General features: G+C 45.2%; 1 protein-coding gene across 3 annotated transcripts in view; it reads right to left on the reverse strand.

Annotated features, from left to right (window-relative positions):
* The window catches only part of LOC119905269 (nuclear receptor coactivator 3-like), a 65,784-nt gene that overhangs the window by 2,918 nt on the left and 37,885 nt on the right, over window positions 1-24,981 (reverse strand). For 2 of the 3 annotated variants that reach the window (XM_038722121.1, XM_038722122.1), the window contains exons 2-22: window positions 22,385-22,476; window positions 16,048-16,155; window positions 15,079-15,239; window positions 13,060-13,160; window positions 12,796-12,970; window positions 10,654-10,821; window positions 9,898-9,984; window positions 9,600-9,740; window positions 8,957-9,104; window positions 8,159-8,679; window positions 6,947-8,064; window positions 6,627-6,759; window positions 5,573-5,731; window positions 5,230-5,460; window positions 4,983-5,088; window positions 4,696-4,867; window positions 4,049-4,375; window positions 3,641-3,739; window positions 2,189-2,438; window positions 1,705-1,882; window positions 1,365-1,569 (exon numbers count right to left, since the gene is read on the reverse strand). In XM_038722121.1, the coding sequence (XP_038578049.1) occupies window positions 1,365-1,569; window positions 1,705-1,882; window positions 2,189-2,438; window positions 3,641-3,739; window positions 4,049-4,375; window positions 4,696-4,867; window positions 4,983-5,088; window positions 5,230-5,460; window positions 5,573-5,731; window positions 6,627-6,759; window positions 6,947-8,064; window positions 8,159-8,679; window positions 8,957-9,104; window positions 9,600-9,740; window positions 9,898-9,984; window positions 10,654-10,821; window positions 12,796-12,970; window positions 13,060-13,160; window positions 15,079-15,239; window positions 16,048-16,136 (4,569 nt within the window). In that variant the 5' untranslated portion in view covers window positions 16,137-16,155; window positions 22,385-22,476. The remainder of the gene's footprint in view (window positions 1-1,364; window positions 1,570-1,704; window positions 1,883-2,188; window positions 2,439-3,640; window positions 3,740-4,048; window positions 4,376-4,695; window positions 4,868-4,982; window positions 5,089-5,229; window positions 5,461-5,572; window positions 5,732-6,626; window positions 6,760-6,946; window positions 8,065-8,158; window positions 8,680-8,956; window positions 9,105-9,599; window positions 9,741-9,897; window positions 9,985-10,653; window positions 10,822-12,795; window positions 12,971-13,059; window positions 13,161-15,078; window positions 15,240-16,047; window positions 16,156-22,384; window positions 22,477-24,981) is intronic. The other variant, XM_038722123.1, reaches the window with a different exon arrangement.

Raw genomic sequence — 24,981 nt, forward strand, 5'->3', positions numbered from 1 at the left:
AAGAGAAAAAAATAGTGAGCAAGTAAAACAAAACTGACCAAAGCTTTGTGTGTCCTCAGAACAGCTACTAGTATCAGGTAGAACAGGTTCACATTTCTCAAGAAAATCTTAAAACAATGCTAACATGCCTGGATGCAGAGAAATCTCTTCTTAAGCAATTTCAATTTAAGCAAGAATAAATCCTCAGTCCTCGTTATGTGCAGAAATTAATTTTAAATTACAGCTGAAGTTAAAGCTATGGTAGGTCACTTATTTTAGAAGAATTTTTTTGCTGTATTTGTTGAAATTCTCTTATAAATCAAATGCTCTGACACAAACAGAAAAATCCATTAACTTTGGCTGTTACACGTCCAATCATTTCATTCGACCTGCCAGTCCACCTGCCTACCTGCTCCCACTCTGCCTGTGCACTAACTGAGTATGACTGTGTTTTGGTGGAGTGGCTGTGGAGGGAGGCCTGAAGGGAGGGGCTAGGATTTTTTCAGTTGGATCCTTTCAAAATCTAGCTGTCTCATGCTAGTTCCTCAATGTTATCTATAAATAGTACAAACAAACAGTAGACAGGATTCCATACAAATGAAGCCTTAAATTTGAACAGAAGTGTCAGCAAAAGAAAAAGCAAATTAATATCCATCCGCTATGTGATTATTAGAAATTGGTTCATCGAGATAAACACCTAGTAATGCTAATGATCCAGCCAGGTGCCATTAAATCTTTGTAGAAGAAGAGGGTGAAATTAGATGATGTAATTAAAAGAGTGCCAGTCAAACTTCAAACTGGAAAATAATAATCATAACATGAAGGAAATTTGGCATTTATGTTTGTTTCATGTATAAATTTGAGGACGGTTACAGTCTCCTCCTTGCTCCACCACACAGATCTGATTTTTTTCCTTGTCTTTCCTAGCAGGGTAGAAGCTTCAGTGGACATTTAAGTCACAGGTTTCAAGTCTGTCATGATTAAGTCTGTTTCCATTGCACTTTGCTATATTTTGCTTTAATCGATACACCTTTCCACCTCAGCCAAAGACAAAAACATGCAGTATTTCAAGATTTTTATTTCTCATCATTTCCATGTTTTTTCAATGTGCAAATTCAAAATTTACATAATGACAGTTGGATGGAAATGGACTCATTGTTTTCTCTATCCACATTTAACAAACTCTCATTTTGTCCCCTATCTCTTACACTGAAAATACTGTAAGAAGATATTTCTCTGCGCCCACAATGGACAGGGGTGATGATAACTGCAAGCAATAACCCTTTCAGTGTACATATGGGCATGTCCGTATTGTTTTAAGATAAACTTGAAAACATGTAAACCTGTCCTTTAAGCATTCTGACTCTTCCACCCACTACACCTACCTGATCAGGACCCATAGGCATACGTCCCATCACCATTGGGTTCATGCCCATCTGCCCCCCCATCTGACCCATGTGACCTCCTCCTCCGCTGGCTGGCATGCCTCCGTTCATCATCATGCCCCCATACTGGCCTGGATTGCCCTGCTGGCCAAACTGCTGCTGCCCTGGAGGTCCCTGCGGCCCAAACTGCTGCTGAGGGTATGAACTGGTGAAGGAGAGCGTCAGGAAGGAAGACGGTTTTAACGGAATGCATTCAAGAAAAGAAAAACTGAAGCAAAATGTTCTCCCTGATGACAGCACAGTGTTGTAGTACCTGTCGGAAATGTGCATGATTTCATACCTGCTGCGTGCCATGCCTCCCTGCGACCAGCCTTTCATATCTGCACCCTGGTACATGGGACTGCCCTGTGGGTGCTGTTGCATTATGGGATTTTGAGGCCCCAGGCGGCTGGGCATCATGGCGTTAGGAGGGCTGCCACCTGAAGGGCCGAAAGAGGGGTCACCCTGTTGGCCCATCCCTGTAAAGAAAAATTAACCAGCCTCAGTTCACTCCTCTCTCCACAGAAAATACATAGTGATAAATAAAGATAGTTGACGATCCTGTTGCCTGGGAGTGTGTTCAGATACTTACTATCCCTTCAATAACAATATTTGGTCTGACTATAAAAAAACAGAGACAAGGGAGATGTACATGGACAGCCTTGTAACAAATTTTGTGTTTGACATAAATCTACCAATCTGCTTTATTTCATGACCCTGCAGTGCACAGACTCACCACCAGAGAGCAGCAGTATTCTCTTGGGCGCCCAGCTCAGCATACTCACCATAGTTCCCACCGTATCCAAACTGCTGAGGGCCCGGCTGGGGGCCCATGTTTGGCCCGCCCATAGGGTTGTCCATGCCACCAGGAGCCGTGACGTTTGGAGGAGGACTGAATCCTCCTGCGGCTGCAGCAGCAGCCGCTGCTGCCTGCTGCTGCTGCTGCATCAGCATCATCATGCGCTGTCTCCTCATCTGCATGTTGACCATCTCTCTGCTGCGCTGAGCCATCATCTGAGCATTAAGGAAACCCGGCTACACAAAACAAACATAATCAGAGAGTATGAGGAGGTTTGGCATGTGGTATAAATATATTTGGAGCTTTAATAAAATTAAAAAAGTATCAATGTGAAGAATGCAAAATGCAAGCAGAGGCTTTCATTTTCAGATAACTTCAGAAAGCTGTATCACTACAAATTTGCATCACAGATATCTTCAAGAAAAGGCAAAAAAAATTATATAAGCAAATTTTACACCAACGACAATATATAAGACTGTATCGACATGGACCCCTCTAATTAATTCATCAAATGAACGTCAACAAAGGACATGTAGGCCATTTGATATGGAGATATAATGTGGAGATGAAGGTAGACTCCAGTGGAAAGTACCTGTATTCCTCTAACCATACTTTGGGCGTCCACATAAACTGCAGCAGACCTGGTTAGAATCCAGCTCCTGTCTGCCTCTAACTATATACTATTATTTGAAGGCAAAGAAAATGGCCTAAAATAATATAAAATAATACTAATTTAAAATAGCAGCAATTGAAACCTTTAGATTTCTGGGATCTATGTAATAAAGCACAACTGAAAAATAACCTCCTAAAAAAGGCCCAGCAGATAATTTATTTCCTGAGCTAGCTAAGGAAGCGGAACCTGCCACAGGATCTGTTGAGCCAGTTCTACATGGCAATCAGTCTGTTCTCTGTACATCCATCACTGTCTGTTTTAAACTGGCTACCAAATGGAAGAGAAGCAAAGACTACAACGGACAATCTGGTCTGTTGAATGGATCAGTACCACATTCTGATCAGTCACCCTTTATAAAGGGTTTTTAAATTGTAACTATTCTTAATATCATACAAATACTTAGAATAATTAGAAGGACAATAAAATAATAATAAGCACAACCTCTGGGAAAATCCCTTTGGCTTGTGTTTATCCATTTTATTTAAATGTTGGCAATCCATTAATAACTTGTGGGTTTCAGCATCATGTCTACAGTTATACATGTTAATGTGTAATGTTGTTATTACATGGATTTTGGTCTAGGTTCATCCATTAGAGGGACTTCCTGATGAATTAAAGTTTCCAGCTTGATGATAAACCACAACGTGGATTGCAAACTTGATTCTGATATTAGCAAAAAATCTGTGACATTAACTCTCATATTAAAAAAATCAGTATCGCACTGATTCATCTGTAAGATCTATGAAAATGTTTTTTGTCATCTACCTGTCCTCCCATGCCAGGCTGCATGCTTGGCCTCATGCCAGGGTTGCCTCCCGGGTTCTCCATCTTCATGGCCATGCCCTGCCGTGTCTGATTCATAAACTGAAGCAGGAAAACGAGCGTTCAACATAAGATGGAGGAGCAAATGTTACTCTGACCCTGTCATACTTTCATACCGTATTTTAACGGATAAATAACTGTACTAACACATATGGTGCACTATTGTGGCTAGGAATCATTTGTATGGAATGAAAATTAAGCATCAGACATCACTTACGCTGCAAATTCAGGATGCTAAACGCAAATTCAACATTAAAAAGCCATCAAAAGCTACCGTATTAACTGTAACTGGTACACAAGCTACTTGCTAGCATGTAATCAGATGAATCATTGAGGTTCCTGTATTCATACCTGCTGTCCCTGCAGCCTCTGCTGCAGCTGGAGCCTCATGGGTTTGTTGGCTGTCATTATCCTGGGTCTCATCATGTTGGCACGGGGATGTCCCATGCCGCCCATTCCACCCATACCGGCGAAGCTGCCACCTTGGCCCATCTGAGAGAGCATGGGCCCAAACCCCCCCTGCTGGGCCTGTCCCTGCATGGGGTTCCCTCCATAGCCAGACTGCATAGGCATGGCGGGGGGTCCGGGATAACCCTGTCCATAGTGAGGCTTCTGGTCCAGCATCATGGACGGGTCCTGCCCTGGAAAAGGCTCTATCTGCTGCTCAGCCCCCTGGTTCTGGAGCAGACAGGACAAGAGGACAAAAAGAGTTTGTCAAACTTCTCTGTCTAATTGATTAATTTCCAAATGGTTGGCTCTGTAATTGTCTTTTTCTAAGCAGCACAGACAGATTCCTCTGGGCTCATCTATCTCCCTTCGGTGAAGGAACAGGCTGAACACGGCGAGAGTCATGACTGAAATATCTAATGCAAAAATGAATGTAAGGCTCACTTATGAGTCATGATATGCAGACTGATCATTCCTCCTTTACTTTACTTCTAGAGGTATCTAAAGAGCACAGAGATGAGAGTGTTTTTATATCTTTTCTGATGACCTACCTGACTGACGAGGTCTGGGATTCCCAGGGCTCTGTCTATCTCCTCCAGAGCGATGCCATCCGTGTTATTCAGCAGAGAATCCAGCTGGTCCAGAAGGGCCCGCTCATCGCTCTGACCCTCACTGGTGGTGGGAGGCACCAGAAGATCATCTAAGGTGTTGCCAAACTGGCGTCTACAATGGATCCACACACGGACACACACACATTACAGTTTCAGAATAAACTGCCTCCTCAGCTCATTGCAGCTAATTAGGAATGAATACAGACAATAAGGGATGTTGCGCTGACCTGTTACCCTCCATGCCCATTATAGGGTCTGGCCAGGAAGAGGACTGGTTGGGCTGGCCCTGCTGGCTGAAGGGGCTCATACCCATGCCCATGTCAGCAGAGCCTCCTAAACAACAGACAATACATTTCTAATTTAAACACATACAGAGTATCTTAGTGCTGATAAGTTACAGGTTATACAGGTAAGAGGTAATGGACAGGACAGCATGTACACCATGAACACCTGGCAACAATTTGACAGTCATACCCATTTCCATGAGCTGTTGCTGCAGCATAGACCTGGTTCCCGGTACACTATTGGAGCGGCTGACCATGGGTCCAGACATCATGCTCTTGCTAGTGTTATACTCCATGCCTGGGCGCATCATGGCGGGATGTCCTGCTGAGCCCACGGGGCTGGCACTGGAGCGGGACATGCCCCAGTCCCCTGACCCCCCCATTGGAGACCTCTGGGGAACCATGCCCCTATTCATTGGTCCTGATAATACATAAACATCAGATGTGCATGTGTCAGTATCATAAACGTTTTTACGTTTTTTGAGAAGTGAGAACAATGTGCTCAAAATACTTAAACCACTTAAAACACACACCCATGTTTCCTGGGTAACCGTCCTGGCCGCCCATCATGTTCTCTTGCTTGATGAGCATGGGGCGTCTACCTGCTCCTCCAGGCCCACCTGGAGGCTTCCCGTCCATGGACATGGCTCTCTGGAAGGGTCCCCGAGGCCCGGGACCCATTCCTGGACTCCCTGTACACATAAATATAAACTCGTTCCAATCCAATCCAATCCACTTTATTTATATAGCACATTTAAAAAACAGCAAGGTTACCAAAGTGCTTTACAACAGTATAATAATACAAAAGCAGCATAAAAATATACAAACACGAAATCAACAAAACTATCAACAACAAGGACCACAACCACTCTTTATGGTACACAAATGTGTTTTTAGGCGAGATTTAAAAGTAAGAAGGGTGGGTGCCAGTTTAATATGTGTAGGTAAATCATTCCACAATTTGGGGGCAATAGCTGAAAAGGAACGATAGTTTTCATCCTAGTTATTGGCACATTTAGCCGCATATGATCCACAGACCTCACTGATCAGATGCTTCTCCTTCTTCAAGAATAGGGAAAATAATGTCTTTGTTGCATGAAATTAAGTGATATGTGAAAGAATTATATCTCAGCCCCCTCTAGCATTTTGAAAATATTGATATCATATAATATTTTTCAGTGTTTATAAAGCTTACATGATTGTGTGTGAGCCACATATGAGGACCATTTCATAGGAATGAATGCATAAAAACCAAGTATTAAGAGAGTGAGGATATATAATTGCATATGTTTTCATAGTATTTAATACTGCTATGAATACTGCTATCAAGCATTGCATATGCCCACCAAGTGTTATTCCTATAACAAAAGCATAACTAAGGCGAGAGGGTCAGAAAAAAAGTGAAGCTTTGAAGAAAGAAGACCAGAAGTGAAGCTGCAGGAGGAAAACAAACCTCAGAAAGACAGCATATGATGATGCCAGATGTTGTTTCACTGGCATTTCATGTTGATATCACATATGATGTCATAACATCTGCTCTGCATGTAACTGTCACTTCTAATAGGCTTTAGTCCTTGGACCACTTACCCTGCAGGCTGTCGTCAAGGCAACCTTGGGGTTTGTTTCCAGCGTCGTTAGCCCCTCCACCTCCAGCTTGATCCGGGTAAAAGTCAGAGCTTGAACCCCTCAAATCTCCGAGGATAGACTCTAGGTTGTGCAACTGAACAATAAAATAGACCAAATTAGTTATTACCTAAATGTCTATTAAGATTCACATTAATCCAGATCACAGGTAGTAAAGACCAAATAGCCGGTGCAGGTGCCTTCGGTGTAACGTGGCTAGCTAAATGTCAATACCAATATTATAGTTGCAGTCCAATCATGTCTCAACAAAGAAGCAATCTTACGTCATCAGGTGGCTCTGACTTGATCTTGCTCTCAGGATGTTCGGGTGCTGGGACGGGCCCAGATCCAGCACAGTCTCGTGCAGGGCCACCAGTGGCCCCTGGGGCTCCCTTCCCATCTAGCTCTTCGAGTTTAGGCTTGACATCCACTGGCTCTTTGGAATCATCCTTGTTGAGGAGGTAGTGGAGGAGAGCATGTGTTTTCTCCTTCTTCGGGCTTTGCTGCTCTTGCTTAGGCTCTGTGATCATCCCAGGCCCGGCTCCTGGTCCTCCTGCTCCAACCTCACCTCCCTCCTGGCCCCCCAATGTCACCTTTCCTGTAGCCTCAGCTGTGATCTTAGCTACTTCATCTGGGGTATTGCCATTTTGAAGAAGCTTGTGGAGGATCTTGTGCTTTTCTTGCAGTGACCCTGTGTAGTGGGCCGACGATAGTGATGTTGACACGGCCCCTGGCCCTGTTGCCTGGCCTGGATTGGCACTGGCTGAAGAAGAGGAGGAGACTCCAGTAGACGAGGGGCTAGTCATGCCTCCGGTGGGGTCCTTACTGTCTGAGCTGGCCGGAGTGCTGCTGCTAGTTGGTGGGGGTGGTACAGGGGGCCCTGTTGGCCCACTGCCACCTACTCCCAGCTCTTCAGTTGGGGAAGTCAGCAACTGCAGCAACTTCTTATGCCCCTTACTGTCTGGCACCCTCCGAGGGGGATCGGAGCTCACCATCCCTGCCTCACTGCTTCCCTCTCCAGACTCTTTAGCCACTGTAGCTGTCTGGCTGTCTGGGCGTTCTGCAGAACTTTCACCCTGAGGATGCTGATGATGGTGGTGATGGTGGTGCATGGGGTGGTGATGGTCGCTGGGCCCAGGCCCTAATCCTCCTGCTGGGCTTTTGGAGCCATCTTGGCCTGGTTTGGCTGGCTGAACGGGCTGGGAGGAAGAGGAGGACGAGTGGACGCTGGGAGAGCTGTCTGGTTTAAGGGCTGGCGAGGGAGACGTTAGGGTTGAGGGGAGTGAGCTCCCTACCCCTTCACTGATTGCTTGTAGGGCGTTTAAGGAGCTGCTGGAGAAGGTGGTAGTGCTTCCCCCACTTCCTCCACCACTGACAATGCCACTCATGGGTGAGTGCATGCCTGGAAAGGAAAACGTAATTCAAATTAATTCAAGAAAACGAACAATACATTTATAAATAACTGATGATGAATTATTTGCCATTGATCGACTTACCTCCGGGCGAGAACTGGTTGGCACCCATCTTTGGGCTCCCTCTGTTTCGGGGAGACATCAGGAGACCCTGCTGGGGTCCGCCCATTCTGGGGCTTCCCGAAGGGCTGTTCATGCCACTCAGCCCAAACCCTCCGCTGCTCTGAAACGGGGGCTGCTGTGGGTGCTGCTGCATGCCTTGGCCTGGGTGATTCATGGGACCCATCTGATTCATGTGCCCCACCTGATTCATCTGCCCCATCTGATTCATCTGCATCATGCGGTTGCCCATGCCTCCACCTCCACTTCCTCCTCCACCGCTCCCTCCGTACATAGGGCCGCCTCCCATCGGACCCATGTGACCAATGTGTCCCTGCTCGTTCATGCCAAAGCCCCTGCTCATGCTGCCCATGCTGCCCATGCCCATCCCCCCACCGGTGTTCATGTTCATTTGGGCATTTGGGTTGGGGCCTCCCATGCCCTGTTGTCTCATAGTGTTTGGCATCATGCTACCACCCTGAGCTGTGCGGTACCCGTTTGGTTCCCTGCGTGGAAGGAGAAGGAAAACAAGCACAAGGTTTGAAAAAATGCAATAACCTTGAAAACACTGTAACCCCCACAACAAACGCTCTAAGAGTATAGATGCTCAGTATAAATGCAACTAAAATATCAGTCAGTATATAAAAGCTACTTCAGTTGCTACTTCAGCTATTCATATGGCATGAATGCCTCACATAGATACACTGGAAGTGCTTTTTTGTCAGTACAGTAAATGACATCGTTTGCTGTGTCTGAATGGAGCGTGTACTTTCAGTTTCTGACCTCTGTAGTAGGTGAGTGGAGATGAAGCCTTGAGGCTCATTGCTCATGGGGTGACGGTACAGTTTGCTCTTGGTCTGGGCTGTGACTGGAGTGCCGTCGGACAGGGAGAAGCGGTACAAGGGTGTCTCAGCGTGACCCTGCAGAAAGGCTGCACAGACAGATAAAACAACAAATGAACACCCTGAAACATTTAATCTGATAACAAAGGTCATCAATCACTGTCTTTGCGCGTAAAGCCACTCTGTGATTAAAGAGAGGATCAATGTTGTTGCGCTCAGACATTTGTATTCATGAGATCGATATTAATACACTAATGCATGAGGTGTATGTGTGTTTATATATTTAACCAGTAGGTCTCATTGAGTTTCTTTCTGAAGGGAGGCCTGGCCAAGATAGGTAACAACAACAAATTCAAAATAATTTAAGTCAGATAGTGTACCGTTCATAGCTATTACTATTGTGCTGTAAGAGAGAAGATTGAAAACACTACAGAGTAAACAGTTAATTAAATAACAACATCCTGATCATTTTGCCTCCAGCTCTTTCATTGTGGATTTAACAGCGCTTAACAAGAATGAATTTGCTAAGTTTGAAGGACTTCAGCAGTTGATTCCAGGTGTGTGTGTGTTCGTGTGTGACCCACCCTCATGGTAGTGGCGTTTGTGTGACCAGGGCTGCCCATCACTGTGCTGAAGGAACATCTGAATGCAACGCCTCAACAAATCCTCCCAGCCGGGACGCATCGACGCTCGCAGAGAGTTCTGGTCAATTTGGATCAGTTTACCTGCAGGGGAGGACGGAAGGAGGACGAGTGAGGGGGAAGAAAACAAGGACATGAAAGGGGGATGAGTCAAACCTGTTCATGGATAAAGAAGGAACATCCTGTCCTGTTTGAGCTTCTGTGTTTGTTTAGCGGGCATTTAGGGTATGCAGCTCCTCACCTGAGAGCTCATGCCGGGTATTGAAACTCTCCGTTCTCTCCATGGCTGTCACCCGACGGGCCACACAGATCATGCATGACTGAAGGTCTGCAGGTGAAAGGAGAGGAGTGTCAGTAAGATTTCATGATCATTGCATTTACTTAAGGCTCACTATTTTGACTTTCTGAGATTTGCTTCTCTAGCTTTCTTCTTTTCAAGAAACAGTGTCAGGTGAAAAGTTGTGTTGATGATATACATATAATATATATACTATAACCGAAATGTTCTCTTTTTTCACATTTTTGCACATGTTGTGTATTAATTCTTTCTGCATCTTACATGAGCCTCATATAGTATTTCTGTCAATGTGCGGGCATTTTCTAACAAATTTTCTCTGAGCATCAAAAAATTCCATTCTTTACATTTCCACACCCAATTTGTGTAAGTTGCATACTGGACCACAACTGGATTTCAAATGGAGCTGTGAATTCATAAATTCATGCTTATACATATATGTGTTAAGAAACTTTCCTACTTTTCCCCTTCCGAAGGAATGTGAAAACAGCCTTTTAGAATCAATGTCTGCACGTACATCATTCGGCTCAGCAGAGGTCAAAGTGAAGTAACAACAGGCAAAACACATTTTTGAGTGGAGGGGGACTTTAAATAGTGCCAACAAACAGATGAATAAATCTCTTTCAATACAGTGAACTCCTAAAATAATGACCCCTTATTGTGAACTAAAAAGCATGTATATTTGGGTCTCTGCCAGTGTACCTTCCCCCTCCTCGATCATGGCCTTGGGCTGGGTAAGAGCAAAACACTGCATAGTCTCGTAGCGTGGCCCCTCCTCCATGTGGGCGTGGCCAAACTTGACCAGCATTCGGCAAGTGAAGGTGTGACTTTTCTGTCGGGCCGCCTCGCTTCCCCACGACACTCCATTTACTAAAAGGAAACACAAACAAAAAGAAATTTATACTCGGGAGTAAAATAGAATGAGCATGCAACTCTTGGGACTGAAAACAAATGTAGCTATGAATGGGTTCTCTGTAATCAAATATCGCAACAGCTCACACCCTTTCCTGCCGCGGATCCACATACCCCAACACACACAGGGCAAACAAACAAACCACATTGCAACATGTATTTTCCCTCTTAAATTGAGAAGCAGAAGCCTCTCCTGCTGTTCAGATCCCTGGCTAAATGGACCATGGGATTAATGTAGCCAAGGTGTCGATTTCCAATAACACTCCCTCTCAGTCTGTTCTGCAGCGGGCAGAGGCCAGGGACACTCAGCCATCTATCCTCATTTAGGCCCTGAATCCTCATCACTGCACACATACACATTCATTTAGACAGGGGTCACCTTCACAGGGGAGAAGGAGGTAGAGTGAAAAGGGGGAGGCAAACTTCAGAGAGATATCTAACTGTCCTCCGAGGTCTGTGTGAAGCCTTATCAGGGCCTTGAGTTGGCTGGAGGTTTCTGTCTGGCAGGTACAGGGTGGATACAAGCGAGAACCCAGGAGAGTGAGACATGTCGGGGGAGGATGGAGGGTGGGATGGTAGTAGTGGGGAGGGGCTAACTGATAGTGACAGGTGATTTAACAAGGCCTTGGGTTTCTCTCCTCAACAGAGAAAATATAGCACTGTCACAGGGACCGATGTCTCCCCTCAGACACAATTAGCCAACATCGAGGCAAGGCAGAGGGGTCAAAAAACACACTGGCCAATAACAAAAGCTCGCTTCATCATTTGTGCGCTGAGTGTGCGTCTGTTTTTGTTAGTGCATGTGTGTCTTGGGCGCTTGTGTCCGAGTGTGTGTGTTTGACGGTAGCTGGCACGGTCAGCGGTCATCCCACAGGAATGTGCAGCGAGAGGGTATTTCATTCATGAGACCAAAAGATAATGAAGGGGCCGAGCAGCAGAGCGAGACACAATGAGGGGTGGGGGAGAGCAGCGAGAATCAGGTTGAGAAACAGACAACCACAATATTCATCTTAGTAGGCAGCCATATTAAGTATGAATGAGGCTGAGAAAAGAGTGAGTTGAGGGAGGCACAAGGGACGCTCAGAGGAAAAGTAGAGTAAAGATGAGTTTTAAAAGATAAAAGAGAGTGAATGAATAAAGGAGCGTGCAGGGGAAGGGGAGGAATAAGTGAGAGAACGTGTCAATGGCATGTCGGAACCACCACAGCTTAGGAACATTACTGTGGAGTTAATCTTAGCAGGTTCAGTCGAGCACACATATCCATAATTAATCAGCTTTATAAATAGTGCTCTATGCACATACTCATGGGTGTACACACACACACACACACACACACACACACACACACAGAGGTAGCACCTTCAAAAACTGCAATCCCATTACGGACATCTATGCATGAAAATATACACAATAAGACATACAAGTGCACATGCAAACACACAGTGAATTAAACAGAGGAAAGTGTGGAGGTGCATTATTCAGCAGTAAGTAGTTTCCAGATGGCTGCTATGGGATCTGAATAGAGCTCAGGCCTGTTTTACACTGTCTGGACCACTGAGTGTGACTGACAGCTGCGCTACGCTCTGCCTGCTTAGCACCGAGTGGGTGGGTGCTCCTGTGCACGTGTGTTTTGTCAGGTGAGTGAGTGTGTGTGTGTGTGTGTGTGTGTGTGTGTGTGTGTGTGTGTCCTTCTGAAAACCACTCATGCACATGAACAGGCTTCCTGGGAGCTCCTCATTATAAGGAAAGAAGGAGTTAAGTATGGAATAAATAACTTAGTGAGTTTGTGTTGAGGTGCGTATGGAGTTGTTGTAACCTCTCAAAGTTAGTTTTATACCTCGGCCCTGTGAAAGATGTCAAGTGGGTTTACTTCTAAGCAGACGTGCAGCTTCCCTGTGTCTATGTGTGCAAGTGTGAGTGTGTGTTTCTCACTGTTGGTCTTGGGTAGGTTCTTGTGGAACTCCTCCCTGTCGTCCTCATGGAGAATGTTGTACACGCTGGTGTTGATGAGCTCCTCCTGTTTGTACTGCAGGTACTGCGTCACGTTGTCCGACACAAACACGATGCTGCCCTCGCGGTTCACCACAAACAGAAAGCCATCCAGAGCCTGAGAGCACAGCGGCAGGAAGTCACCACCAGCCAATCAAACCTTGGAAAAATATTGTTCGAATGACGTGCGTGGAGAGCTGGACTCACCTGCAGCAAGAGCGGCCCCAAGTGGTCCTTGTCGATGACCCCCTGACCTGTCGATGACACGTCTGACTTCTGAACGTCGTCGTCGTTGGATGAAGCTTTTCCTGTGGGAGGGAAAAGGGAGGGGAAAAGAGAAAAAATGCATTAAGAAAGAAAACACAACATAGAGCCATTTCAAGCCCAACTGCCTTCAAAGAAGCAAAAAAAGAGCAAAGGAGAAACACAAGGTGAGAGCAACGATACCTGAACCTGGAGGAAACAGTTATTTACTACTCTAGCTGCACCAGCAGGGGGCAGCGTTTTTCAATCTTCACTCCTTTTTTTTTTTTTTTTTTTTTGAATATATAAAACTACAGGTGAGGAGGGAGACGGACGGAGGCAGGTTTCTCTGAGGAGCCCGTCAGGAGGAGTAGAGGGCTGGGTGCATGTGGAGCAGGTAGCAGCCGTCCTCATGCTTTATATTCAGTGTCAGACTGAGGGACTGTCTGGTAGGCTGGGGCTGAGAGAGAGAGAGAGCGCGCGGGAGAGAGCTAGAGAGGCTCTGGAAGCTGTAATGGTGCAGGGGCAGGAGCTGAGGCACCTGAATTAATGGAGGGGCTGAGGCTGAGAGGGGGAAAGAAAGACAGACAGATAAAGAGAGCGAGAGAAAGAGAGAGAGAGAGAGAGAGAGAGAGAGACAGGAAGGGCCAGAGCTGAACCAGAGGGATGTGGAAAGAAAACGGCTGGCGTTTGGGTTGTTGTATTAATACAGGGCTTGGTCTGAGAAAGAGGCGGGGGCTGCTCGTCTACAGGAATCATTCTATCTGATTAGTTCCCAGGGGGCACAGATGCCCACACAAAGAAAAAAAAAGCCATTGCTGCATACAGCCAGGCGCTGTGAAGTTAGGTACAGAAGGACTGACAGAAAGAGGGAGAGGAAAGAGAATGAGACATTAACAGAGTGCGTGTGAGACAGAAAGAGAGAGGCTGCACTCCATCAGTTCACTCAATATCTTAAGATGCTGGGAGCAAACCTGAAGATGCTGCAACTCATTGTGCTGCAATACAGATGAGGGGGTGTGGGGGTGGGGGAAGCAGAAGAAGCAGAAGAGGAAGAAGATGCAAGAGCAGAGTACATTAAATCCAAGTGAGGTGAAAAACAGGAATGATTGATGGAGAAAAGAGAAAAAATGAAGACAGACAGAAAGAGCAACTGAAAGTGAGAGGAGGAGAAGAGGAACAGGTAGAAAGAGAGTCTAAACGCCTGTGTCATTTCTGTCTTCACTTCCTGTAACTATGGCAACATGTCAGCAGCCAGTCAGGGCCAGCTGTAGCCTCTTCCCCATCCTGTCGAGGTGGCAGTCGCTGACTGAGCCGAGCAGAAACACAAGAGCAAAAAATTTACCACAGGCTGTCACCCTAATCTCGAGAAATTTGCCTTGAATGGTAAAAATTTAACTGACACAGGTCTGAATTTAAGAGTTAAAATATGTCCAGTCTGCACTGAAGGTGCATCTGCAAAGCAAGTGTCTCAGCCTGCAGCTTTTTAAAATTGTTTGCTGTAGAAATGACCGCTGTATAATGGAGACGGAACTACGACAATAGCAGCTGTAACCGAACTAATAATTTAGCAGTTCAGCAGAATGGATGGGCATGTGATTACCTGCAAACGTCCAATTAAACAGCCCCTGGCGAGGCCAGAACACAGCTGTGCATGCCCATAACACACACACACACACACACACACACACACACACACACACACACGACAGGTTCACAAAGCAATGCCCATGTTTCCTCCCAAACATAAACAGTTGAGGCTGTGAAATTTGTGGGAGTTGAATGACTGATTTGTCCTTGCACCTGGGCTCTGAGGAGGCACGTGTGTTTGTCTCTGCTAACCCCCAGCTGTCTCCCCACTCCAACACCTTTCCCAATGTTTCCTACACACACACTTCTCAACAGTTCATCTGACTTGCGGTGCACCTGTCCAGTTCCAGCTCTCAGTAGCCTTTAGGATTTCAGACAACTGCGTCCACTCACCCTGCTCTTTGATCTGGCGGATCTGGCGTACCGTCTCTTTGAGGATGGCACATTTGTCTGGTTTGACGTTGAAGCTGTCGATGTCGCTGAGGTTGGCGGAGATCAGCTCCGCCAGTTCCTCTATGTATTTGCTCTCCTGCTCCCGTCGCTTCCTCTCACAGCTGCAGAGGGAAATGTGGAAGGATCAGAGCTAGGCTAATGCTACTCCACTCTTCTCAAATTGTCAGTGATGTTCAAACATTTGAAAACAATGTAGTTTGGCAGCAAGATATGTGGTAAGTAGTTTGATAGAAAAAGCATAGCAACTGTTTGCTTTTTGGGCACAGGCACACAAAGTGCCCAGAAACCGACAGAGACTCCAGCAAGTCACTGCACCTGGCCAGGAAATAGTCCAGCGCATAACCCCCGCAAAAACCACAACTTGTCAGCACGCTTGCCATTTCCCCTGCTCCCTGTCTTGACATGAAAGCTAAGTCATGTCAAGCCTATTTTATTTATATATCCTGTTATCACAAATATGCCTCAAGGGACTTGACATTTTAGAATAAGTGTACTTCTCAAAATTGTCTCCCTTTTTATTTTATAGCTACTATGCATTATGTCTTTATTATGAGTGTTTTCTTGGCCTGTCGTGTATATTTTGGCCTGATATCTTGGCCTGATGTTGTGTATATTTTATTTACGTTTCAATCCCACTCAAAACATTGTCTACTTAAATACATTTGTGGTTTGGGGTCAGTCTGCAGGCGTATATCCCTACCATCCTTTACACTCAATAAGACTTTTACCAGGTTAAAGAAAACACTTTTCAAACAACCAAAAGTACATTAAAAATCTTCTTATATTTTTGTACACATTTTCGGTTCTTACTGATCGCAGCACAAAAAGAAGCCACATGGCTCGGGCTAGAGAAACCACTGACCCAGTAGCACACTTTCCCTGCATTTTGTGCTGATCAGCCACACTCACCCCAGACCAGGCGTGTCACAAGTGGAGAGCTTGCGTTTCCGGTTTTCTGAGCTCAGAGGCTCCATGGAGTTTTCCCCCAGTCCGCTCATCGTGTACACATATCAGCACCTGATTTGAAGGAGCACACACATATATAGCTGTAAATAAGGCATTAATAAAGGCAGAGAAAGGGATTATATAGTCCCTTTAACTCCTATTATTTAGGTAATTGTGAAGGGTAGCAGACATTGGAGTTGTCCTTTTGAACTCAGCAAAAATAACCAATACAGAGGCTGGTGGATACGGTGCAAAACAGTTCACAGCAGGGTAAAATATGCTTATATCATGCAAATCGTATTCTCCTGGCAGAGACTGACGAACATAAACATGTCTCGTCTGCCTCCTCCTCCGAAAAAGAGAGTAAGCATGTGAGCTTGTGTTTGTTTGTGTGGGCCTGTGCAAGTATGAGTTCATCAGCTCATATGGTACATTCGCTTGCGCACACGCACACGCGCACACACACACACACACACACACACACACACAGAGGATTAGCAGTGTCTCTGATGATAAGCCACACTGCACAACTAACCCCGTTAGACAGCCGTCTGTCTCCCATAATGCATCACATTTCGTCTCCAGGAAGTGAGCTGATAAAGGTTGTAGGGAAGAGAGCAGATGGGACGAAAGGAGGCTAAGAGGAGGAGGAGGCGGAGGAGATAGAGGGAAGAAACCGAAGAAATAAGGGTGGGAGGGAGAAGCCGGTGCTGTGAAGTGTACTCTGATTGGTCACTTTCTTTGCCACAGTGACAGTGGCTGACACTGGGGAAAGGTAGGAGGGAGGGAGGGAAAAGAGGATGGAGGATGGAGGAAGGGAGAGTAAATGAAGGGGAGAGAGAGAACAAATACAGTGGGAGACAGACAATATACAGAGAAAATGCAGAGGAAGAAAAAAATACCGAGGGGGGGAATCAGAGCGAAAAGAGGTAGAGGCAGTAGGAGGGAGCAAAGTGAGAGAAAAAGAGATAAAAGCATGTCAAGGAAAGACAGGAAGGAAGGGGAACAGGTGAGAGGGGAAAAAAGAGGAGGAGATGTAACATTCAGACTGTCTGGTGTGTGTTTTGAATGCATGTGTGGCACACAGAGGGGGCTGAAAGCCTCCAGTACCCCTCTTAACCTTCACAGCCAGAGCAGCTTTTTCATTCCATTGATTACATGGTTATCCTCTGACCAGAGCACTGCCTCTCTTGCATAGCAAATCAGGCCAACGGCAGGGGGAGAGATGCCGGCCTGTTATTTAATCACCATGCACCATCATCTCAGGCTCCTTCTTGTGGGATCAGAGCGAATCCACAAAAACGTCTGATTGCGTTCGTTTCAGAGAACGTTCTAATCTTCAGTCGGGCGCTCTTGGCTCGCAACAAGATCATATCCGGCTGAAACAAGCAGTGAACACACCTTCTTATTGAGACAGAATCAATATGCAGGCTGCTTTCATGCATGTCTTCAAGACCAGGTGAAACACAAGTGTATTCCCTTGCAAGACAACAACGGGGAATACTCATAAATCTTGTTCTAAAAGCAAGAGATGCTCTGAAGACGCGCCGCTCATCTTGCTCAATCCCTCCCGCTTTGAGTTTCTTTCAGATTTCACTTTTAATCTGTCCCTTGAGTACCTTCTTTCCTCCTGTCTGCCTCCCTGCGTGCCTGTCTACCTGCCTCCCCGTCTGCTTCTCATAGTTAGACAAAACCCCCGCTTGCTGTTGTCTGATGAAACCTACCACGAGGGAGACGAGGAGCAGGAGAGGCAAAAAGCAGAGAAGGGGGAGGCACAAAGTCGGAAGGTTCAGAACTTGAAGCGCCAAAGCAAAGTGTTTGAGTGAAAACTCCGTCTTTGCTCCTCCGCCGTACGAGCCCGCCTGCCTGCCTGCCAGCCTATTGATGGAGTTCTCAAAGGGGGAGTTGCTCTAATTGCAGAGTGAATGAGGCGGCCCCAGAGAATGGTTGATTAGGAGGCTGCTGAATGCCCCAGGGAAATGGGTCACCTCCAGCCTGGCGCAGGCCGCCCGCTTTTCCAGTGCAGGGAGAAAGTCAATTACACGCCACAGGCAGTGGGGCCTGGTGGCAGAGAGGCAGCGGGGCTGCGGTGGGTACAATACAGCAGCAGGGGGCAGTGGGAATGAGACGTGTAAAGAGGGAAATGGAAGATGGTGATGGAAGTTTGGAGGGCAGCAAGGAGAGGAGGAGAGATGGGCATAAAGATGGCAATTTAAGGGAGAAAGAGTGAGAAGCAGTAAATGAGAGAGAGTGAGTATAGAACAAAAAGCAGACAGTAACTTAGTGTCTCTGCACCTGGGTTAATGCACATGTTGTATTAATTGCATTAATAAAATTAGAATTGGAAAAATTAAAAAAGCCTATGGTGGGAAAAGCCGGTGCATCGAGAAGAGGATTAAATGAAGTCATGAAAATAATTATGCTTTTATTTTTGATGATCTATTGTAGATGGTTAGAGTATACAGTTACATTTGGAGGAAAAGACTCTAAAAGCTTCTTTAAGGATCCAAGCAGCAATAAGGATTCTGTGTCTGACAATATGTGTAACTTTCCAAAACAAACAATCTGACATTCGCACCCACATGACGCAGCCGTTGTACAGGTATGTGGAGATGAGGGATGATAGTAAGGAGGGTTTCTTGTGTCTCAAGCCCTCTTTTTTATTACAACTATTTTTAAGAGAACTATTTTGTGACTTTTCATGCTTACAACTCAGTGGAACACACCCAGGATAGTCTGAAAATGTCCACCTCTATCCTCATATTTAAACAATTATCATGCCTCGTTTGTCTATATCAAGGATGTAAATTTTCGGTCTCCATAGGAGTGTGGCTGTTTGGAACAGCTGCGAACACGTTTGCCTCCCTCTTCAGAATATTACAATACAAATGGAAACAGACTTTGATTCCCATGCACCTCTTTCTTGTTTGAAAGTTTACATAAACATTTACTCTGCTCAGTTGGAGATACACCTAGCATGAAAACAAAGAGCCTAAAGATGGAAAAATTAGTGGGGAAATTAAGTGGAAAGGAAGGCATCATTTATGACACAACAGCTTAGAGTTAGACAGAAACAAACACACTCCCCGGGCCACACGGCTTCTGCATTTGCTTCTGATCAGCTGCATGTTCATTTAGGTCTATAGACTAACTCATATAGTTGAAGATGACTCAAAGACATTAATCAGGGCCAGAGGCAATAGTGGGAAGCTGTTAATCAGAGTGGTTACCAAGCAGCAGCTGCTTGTGGCTCGGCCAGAGATTCAAATAAGACAAAGACACATTTAGCTCCCAGCTGACTCAGCCGCCATGGGAGAGCCTTCTGACACGTACAGGTGAGTGCACCCATGCAGGTAAGCAGCTCTGAACGCTCACACTACCTTTGACCAGAGTCAGGACCCTGATCTTGATGATTTCAAGGGGTCACCGCCTTCACGCTGACAGCTGACCCACAAATTTGCGGGTCGTTAGACGGTTTGCGAAAGGAGGATCACTAAGGTCAACACAGCTGTGGCATCACCTGGGGTAAAGCTAAACTCCTCAGGTCTGCTACAGGACAGCAGCCTGCCAGTGACCCTGTAGCCTGGAGCTCAATGGGAGCATTGCTCACCAGGAACCACAGACTTTATGGCTTTATGGCAATACAGAGGGAAAAGGGAAATGCTACCCATTCCAAGTTAAGTTCACATGATAGAGGGCAGTCCCACAGACATAAGTTGACTACTGGGAGATCTAATTGTGACGTATTAGATGTACAAATATCCCCCTTTATCAACACATTGCTCCATGACCTTGAACACTAATGGCCAGATTTGTATGACATTTACTATATATGTTCACGGTTCCCAGAGGGTGCATCTGAATGTTTCTTGTTGACCCCCTGAACTTCCTGCTAACCTCTGTTAAAGTGATGACTGTCAGTCAGACATCTTCACCATAAACGACACAATGCTTCTGACACATCTGTTGATATGCTGTGTGGAAAGCATTTTACTGGATATTATGAATTTCCTCCATGCAGTTGGCATGCATGAACGCTGAGGAGAAAGGGTTGCTTGGGTTATAACTGACTGTATGAGTAGCAAAATTTTCAATATATCGTTTGTTTTGTGTAAATGGGATGCATATGACATTTCAGCCTGTGGGGTTTCTGTTTTGTTTCAGCTATTTTTTTTAAATAATTACAAACTGTTTTATTGCACAAAAGAAAACTAAGTTTGCAAAGAGATTTTTTATTGTTTCTAACAATAACCTTTAAATGGTTTGTAGAGTCGGTGGATTAAACTTTCAATATTAACTATTCATTACATGGATGTCAATCAGAGAACATTTGTTTTCTCAAATTTAAACAATGAATGAATGAGTTCTGTTTTGAAAGGAAGGAGAAAGTTGTTTACCTAACTTAAATTCAAATATTCAAGTCACACAATTCCCAATTCTAGACATCCTTTAGAACTATGACTTTAAACCGAGTGGTACTTTTTCACTCTGGTGTGTTTTTTGTATACCTCAGTGAGCACAATAAAAATGTTTACAATAAGATGAGCAGAGCTTCAATAACTAACACTGGTGAGTTAAACTCTTGGACTTTTACAGGAGCGGAATTTAAATAGATGAGCAGCAGCTTAAAACAAAAAAATTAGGTTTGGGCAGACAGAAAGCAAAGTGGAGAGACGACTTCCCACGACACAGTGAGTCACAGCAGGGGAAAAAAAACAATGCAACAAACAAGAACGTGTCGGAAAGACTTACTGGGGGCAGATGGCGAGTGCACGGGAAAAATGAACAACAACAAATACAATCAAGACATATCTTTATTCTGTGTTGCACTAACCTGTACATATTTATTCCTGTTTAAGCGTCAACCCCAGAGTGGATTCAGCCAATGATACAGCTTCATTCTGGGTTGAATTAAAACTCACACAATTTGTTCTGTTCAAGAGCTTGAAGGTCAACACAGAAATTTATTTATTTTTTTATTGAAAGGCAAATAAAAATAGAAGAGTTCTCACTGGTAAAACAATGGTTGGTTGAGTACGTTCATTCACCATCTATCAAACGCTGAGATGGCAGAACTGTGGCACAGGCTGCCATCACAACTTCCTGTGGGTTTGTTTGACAAGCGTCTCGGTTTCCATTCCATTCTTTTTTAGTTGGGGTGGATACGACCAAGAAGGCAGGACCGGTGTGAGCAGGGCACTGGATGTTGGCGACAAAAGGGAAGAGTAGATAGGAAGGGAGAGGGAAGGTGACAGAGTTTGCCGGGCAGGCCTTGCTCAGGCTGGGTGATGCAAATAGCTGTCGCCTCCCCCGCCTACCTGCCTGCCAGCCGCTCTCTTTCATAATCTCTGTTGACAAAACAGAGGCACACGGCCCTGGTCTGACCATGGAAACTCACACCAGTGACATAACAAGAGCTGCAGCTGCTTTGCTTGGAGTACTTGCACAAGCCCGATGGTCTAACCCAGTAGAACAGATTTTGGGAATATTTCTCCCTTCTGTAAATTCTTTCAATGATGTTGTCGTTATCAATCTTCTCTCCTGGCTTTTTATCAAAAGAAACAAATGCTTTTTATACTAATGATTTAAATGGGAGAGTTTCATGCCCGTCCAAGTCTCAGAAGTGCTCCAACTGTCAGTCACCCAACATTATCTATGGAAAATGAACAGGACTTTTTACTTCCCTGTTTTAACTCTTGGCTGTTCATGTCCTGTATCTCCTCTGCCTGGAGTCTGGTCCCTCCTCCCCTCTCTTACACACCTCACTCTGCACACAATCACTCCTGCAAAAGCATGCGTGAGACTGCACGTGAACGAAAGAGAGAGTGCGGTTTGGTTAAGTCTAGGTACGTGTGTGTGTGTGTGTGTGTGTGTGTGTGTGTGTGTGTGTGTGTTTGTTGTTGTCACCTGCAGGCAGGGGTAAAAGATTAATGCTCTCTTTCAGCCTATGTGGCAGGTAGAGCACAAAGAATAATTTGATTTCTCCTCCTGTCTCCCTGCCATCTTCCCACTCTCTGTTTTCTCATCTGCCTGAAAATCATGTGCTCAACCCTCTTTGTTTCCCTCTAGTTACCACCACCACCACCCATTCGCCAAAAACTATCCCACCTTCCTAAATCCAGACCTCAAACACAAAACACCTCCATAAAACATTTGCTTCAGAAAACACACACTGTTCTCAGCGTTCAGGTCAGGAGGATGTTGCAAGAGTGTGGCAACAACAAGAAACTGTCTCTGGCAAACCACTCAACCTAAACCCAGCAGGCCGTTTCCATGCCAACCATATGGGATGTTAGCCCACCTTGTGACGGCGCCGAGATGATGGACGATCAGATCCCCACTCCCCTCACTCTTGGTGGGGGGGGGGGTCGTATATAGGCTGGTCAATGGAGTCTGGAGGGGGAAAAAAGGAAAAGTTTAACAATCATGCTCAACTGTGCGTGTTCATTACGGTGATATTAATGAAAAACAAGCAGCATTATTAATCAGTGGCCTGAAGACACATGCACAGGAAGCTGCATTAACAGCTTAATGAGCAGAAGGAACTGTGAGGGAGTCATGCCTCGCTACATGCTTTTGTCTTCATTACTGGTGCATGTTGTACAGAGCAAACACATCAAGGCTCCTGTGCATTTGCATCGACACACAGACCTCTCACACAGCCAGACCAACCGCGCACACCCACACACACACACCCACACACACACACACATACACACACGCAAAAAGGGATGTTGAGACACAAGCTTTACAGGAAGCCAAACGGTCGAAACCTGAAAGTGACGCCAGCATGTGATCCACAATTCAGCCAGTCGGTCTAACTATGAGAAGGTAAAAGAAAGTGCTTTCGCGTCTTTTCCACTAAAGATGCACTCCAGATCCACACAACTAGGATTTAAACGTCAAGGCTTTATTGGCAAATATCTCCCATGCTTTGTGAGCAAGAGCACGAAAACAGACTATTAGGCTAAATCGCCGCTCTAATCCCAAAAGCACATAATAGGCTAATTTGTGTCCATTTAGATCCTGATAAGAAAAAGTGTGTGTGTGTGTGTGTGTGTGTGTGTTTTGGCCACGTTGAATTGTTGTAGTAGCTCAAGTGTTCTGTCTGAACAATCATAAGAGAGTATCCCGTGGGGGGTAAAGAGTGCGTAACCATGGAGAACACTGGGCGTTTCCATGACACCCTGTCATCAGTGAAGCACGCCGCCAGGATGTCTCATGTTCATCTGTCACTGTGCCTCAGTGTGTGTGTGTGTGTGTGTGAAACAGAGAGATAGCATGTAGGTTTACTTTTGTTTTGTTTTTAACGCGGATGTTTCAGAGCGTCTCGTCAGTGCGCATGTTTACAACCAAATATCTGATTTCAGGACACGCCTACATGAGTGTGTGTCTTAGTATGTGTGTTTGTATGGCTGACCTCATGCCTAGCGTGCCTATGTTGTGTAGGTTGTCAGCGACCTGACCGCTGGCTGCACCCATGATTGGGAGCAGATGGGGGCTGTCGGTGTGTGTGTGTGTGTGTGTGTGTGTGTGTGTGTGTGTGTGTGTGTGTGTGTGTGTGTGTGTGTGTGTGTCAGGAGGAAGGAGGCGGAGGAGGGTTGGAGGGGGTGTGTTAGTGCTCTAGTTTAGGTGATGTATGGACTCTCACACACCAAGACCCTCCTTCAACCGATGTGTTTCCTATTAATTGAAAGGGGAGAAAAATAGAGCCAGAGAAGGCTGCTTAAGCGGGAAGAATTTATAGCTCAGCCTGTGACAAAGAGTAACTCGGGGGAGAAATAAAAAGTAGTCCTCCTTGGTGTGCACGAGCAGGGACAAGACAGCCTTCAGTGCAATCCTTACTGCTCTTTGTGCTCACTTTGACACTGCCATGAAAACTAGAGTGAATGAAATGGTAGTTAACCGGCGTAAAGCCTTGAATATAAAAGCAGTGTGAATAAGCTTAAGATGCAGAGGTTGAGTCTGTGGAGAAATGTTAAGCTCGCTGACGCGGAGGCCTTTTTACAGTCCACTTTCCTCCACCCGACACGTGTTTGTTTATCTCTTTGTGCTCTTCAATTACTCCTCACCAGGCAGCTAAGCAAGCCTTCAACCTTTTACTGTACAAACGTTTGCGCTTTGCTGCTGCACTTAGGCAACACAATAAATCTCTTACACAACGGCATCTTCCTCTTGTTAAAAGCAAAAATTCAGTTAAAGGATGAAATAAACACGCAGCCAGAGAGTTCACATTTTACTGTGGATGCGCATAGAAAAGCCATTAACTTTGTGAACTTGAATTGCCCAGTAAATCATAAACAGTACAAAGAAGCTGATATAACTGGCAGAGATCTTATCTCTGTGACAATTCTACATTTCAAAGCCGTACAAGCGCGAGAGACCGAAGTGTCAGAGAAGCTGATTTAACTTAAGTGATCAGTTTGTTGTAACCTTTGAGATTTCTTCCTCTTTCCATGTTACACAATATTGCAGAACTCACACCTTATGAATCGATGTTTACTGGGACTTTTGTCCCTAATATGCTTTATATGGCCTTGAAACACGCTTAAATATGGTGACTGTCAGACTTCTGTTAAAGCTGGTAATTGGTATTCAACTTAATATATTGTGGCATCAAAACAATGCAAAATCATGCATTGTGTCAAAAATCATGAAAAACTGCATTACACATTGACTAAAAGGGACTCAAGGAAATATTTGCTTAACAAATCCAAAAGTATGGATGGTATAAAAATGAATGCTGTGTGTTTATAAACACATCTGATAATCTCATTTACTGATTCTTACACTGTATTACAATTGAGCCCATGAACTGAATAAATAATTAAAGAAAAACCTGTGTGCTCTAGTTTTCTTCTGGGCTTGTCCACCGATGGACGGTGATCTACACTGACC

Source organism: Micropterus salmoides, unplaced genomic scaffold, assembly GCF_014851395.1.
Source record: "Micropterus salmoides isolate LMB-PRFRI ecotype aquatic unplaced genomic scaffold, ASM1485139v1 Ms_hic_scaffold_16, whole genome shotgun sequence".
Classification (NCBI taxonomy): Eukaryota; Metazoa; Chordata; class Actinopteri; order Centrarchiformes; family Centrarchidae; genus Micropterus; species Micropterus salmoides.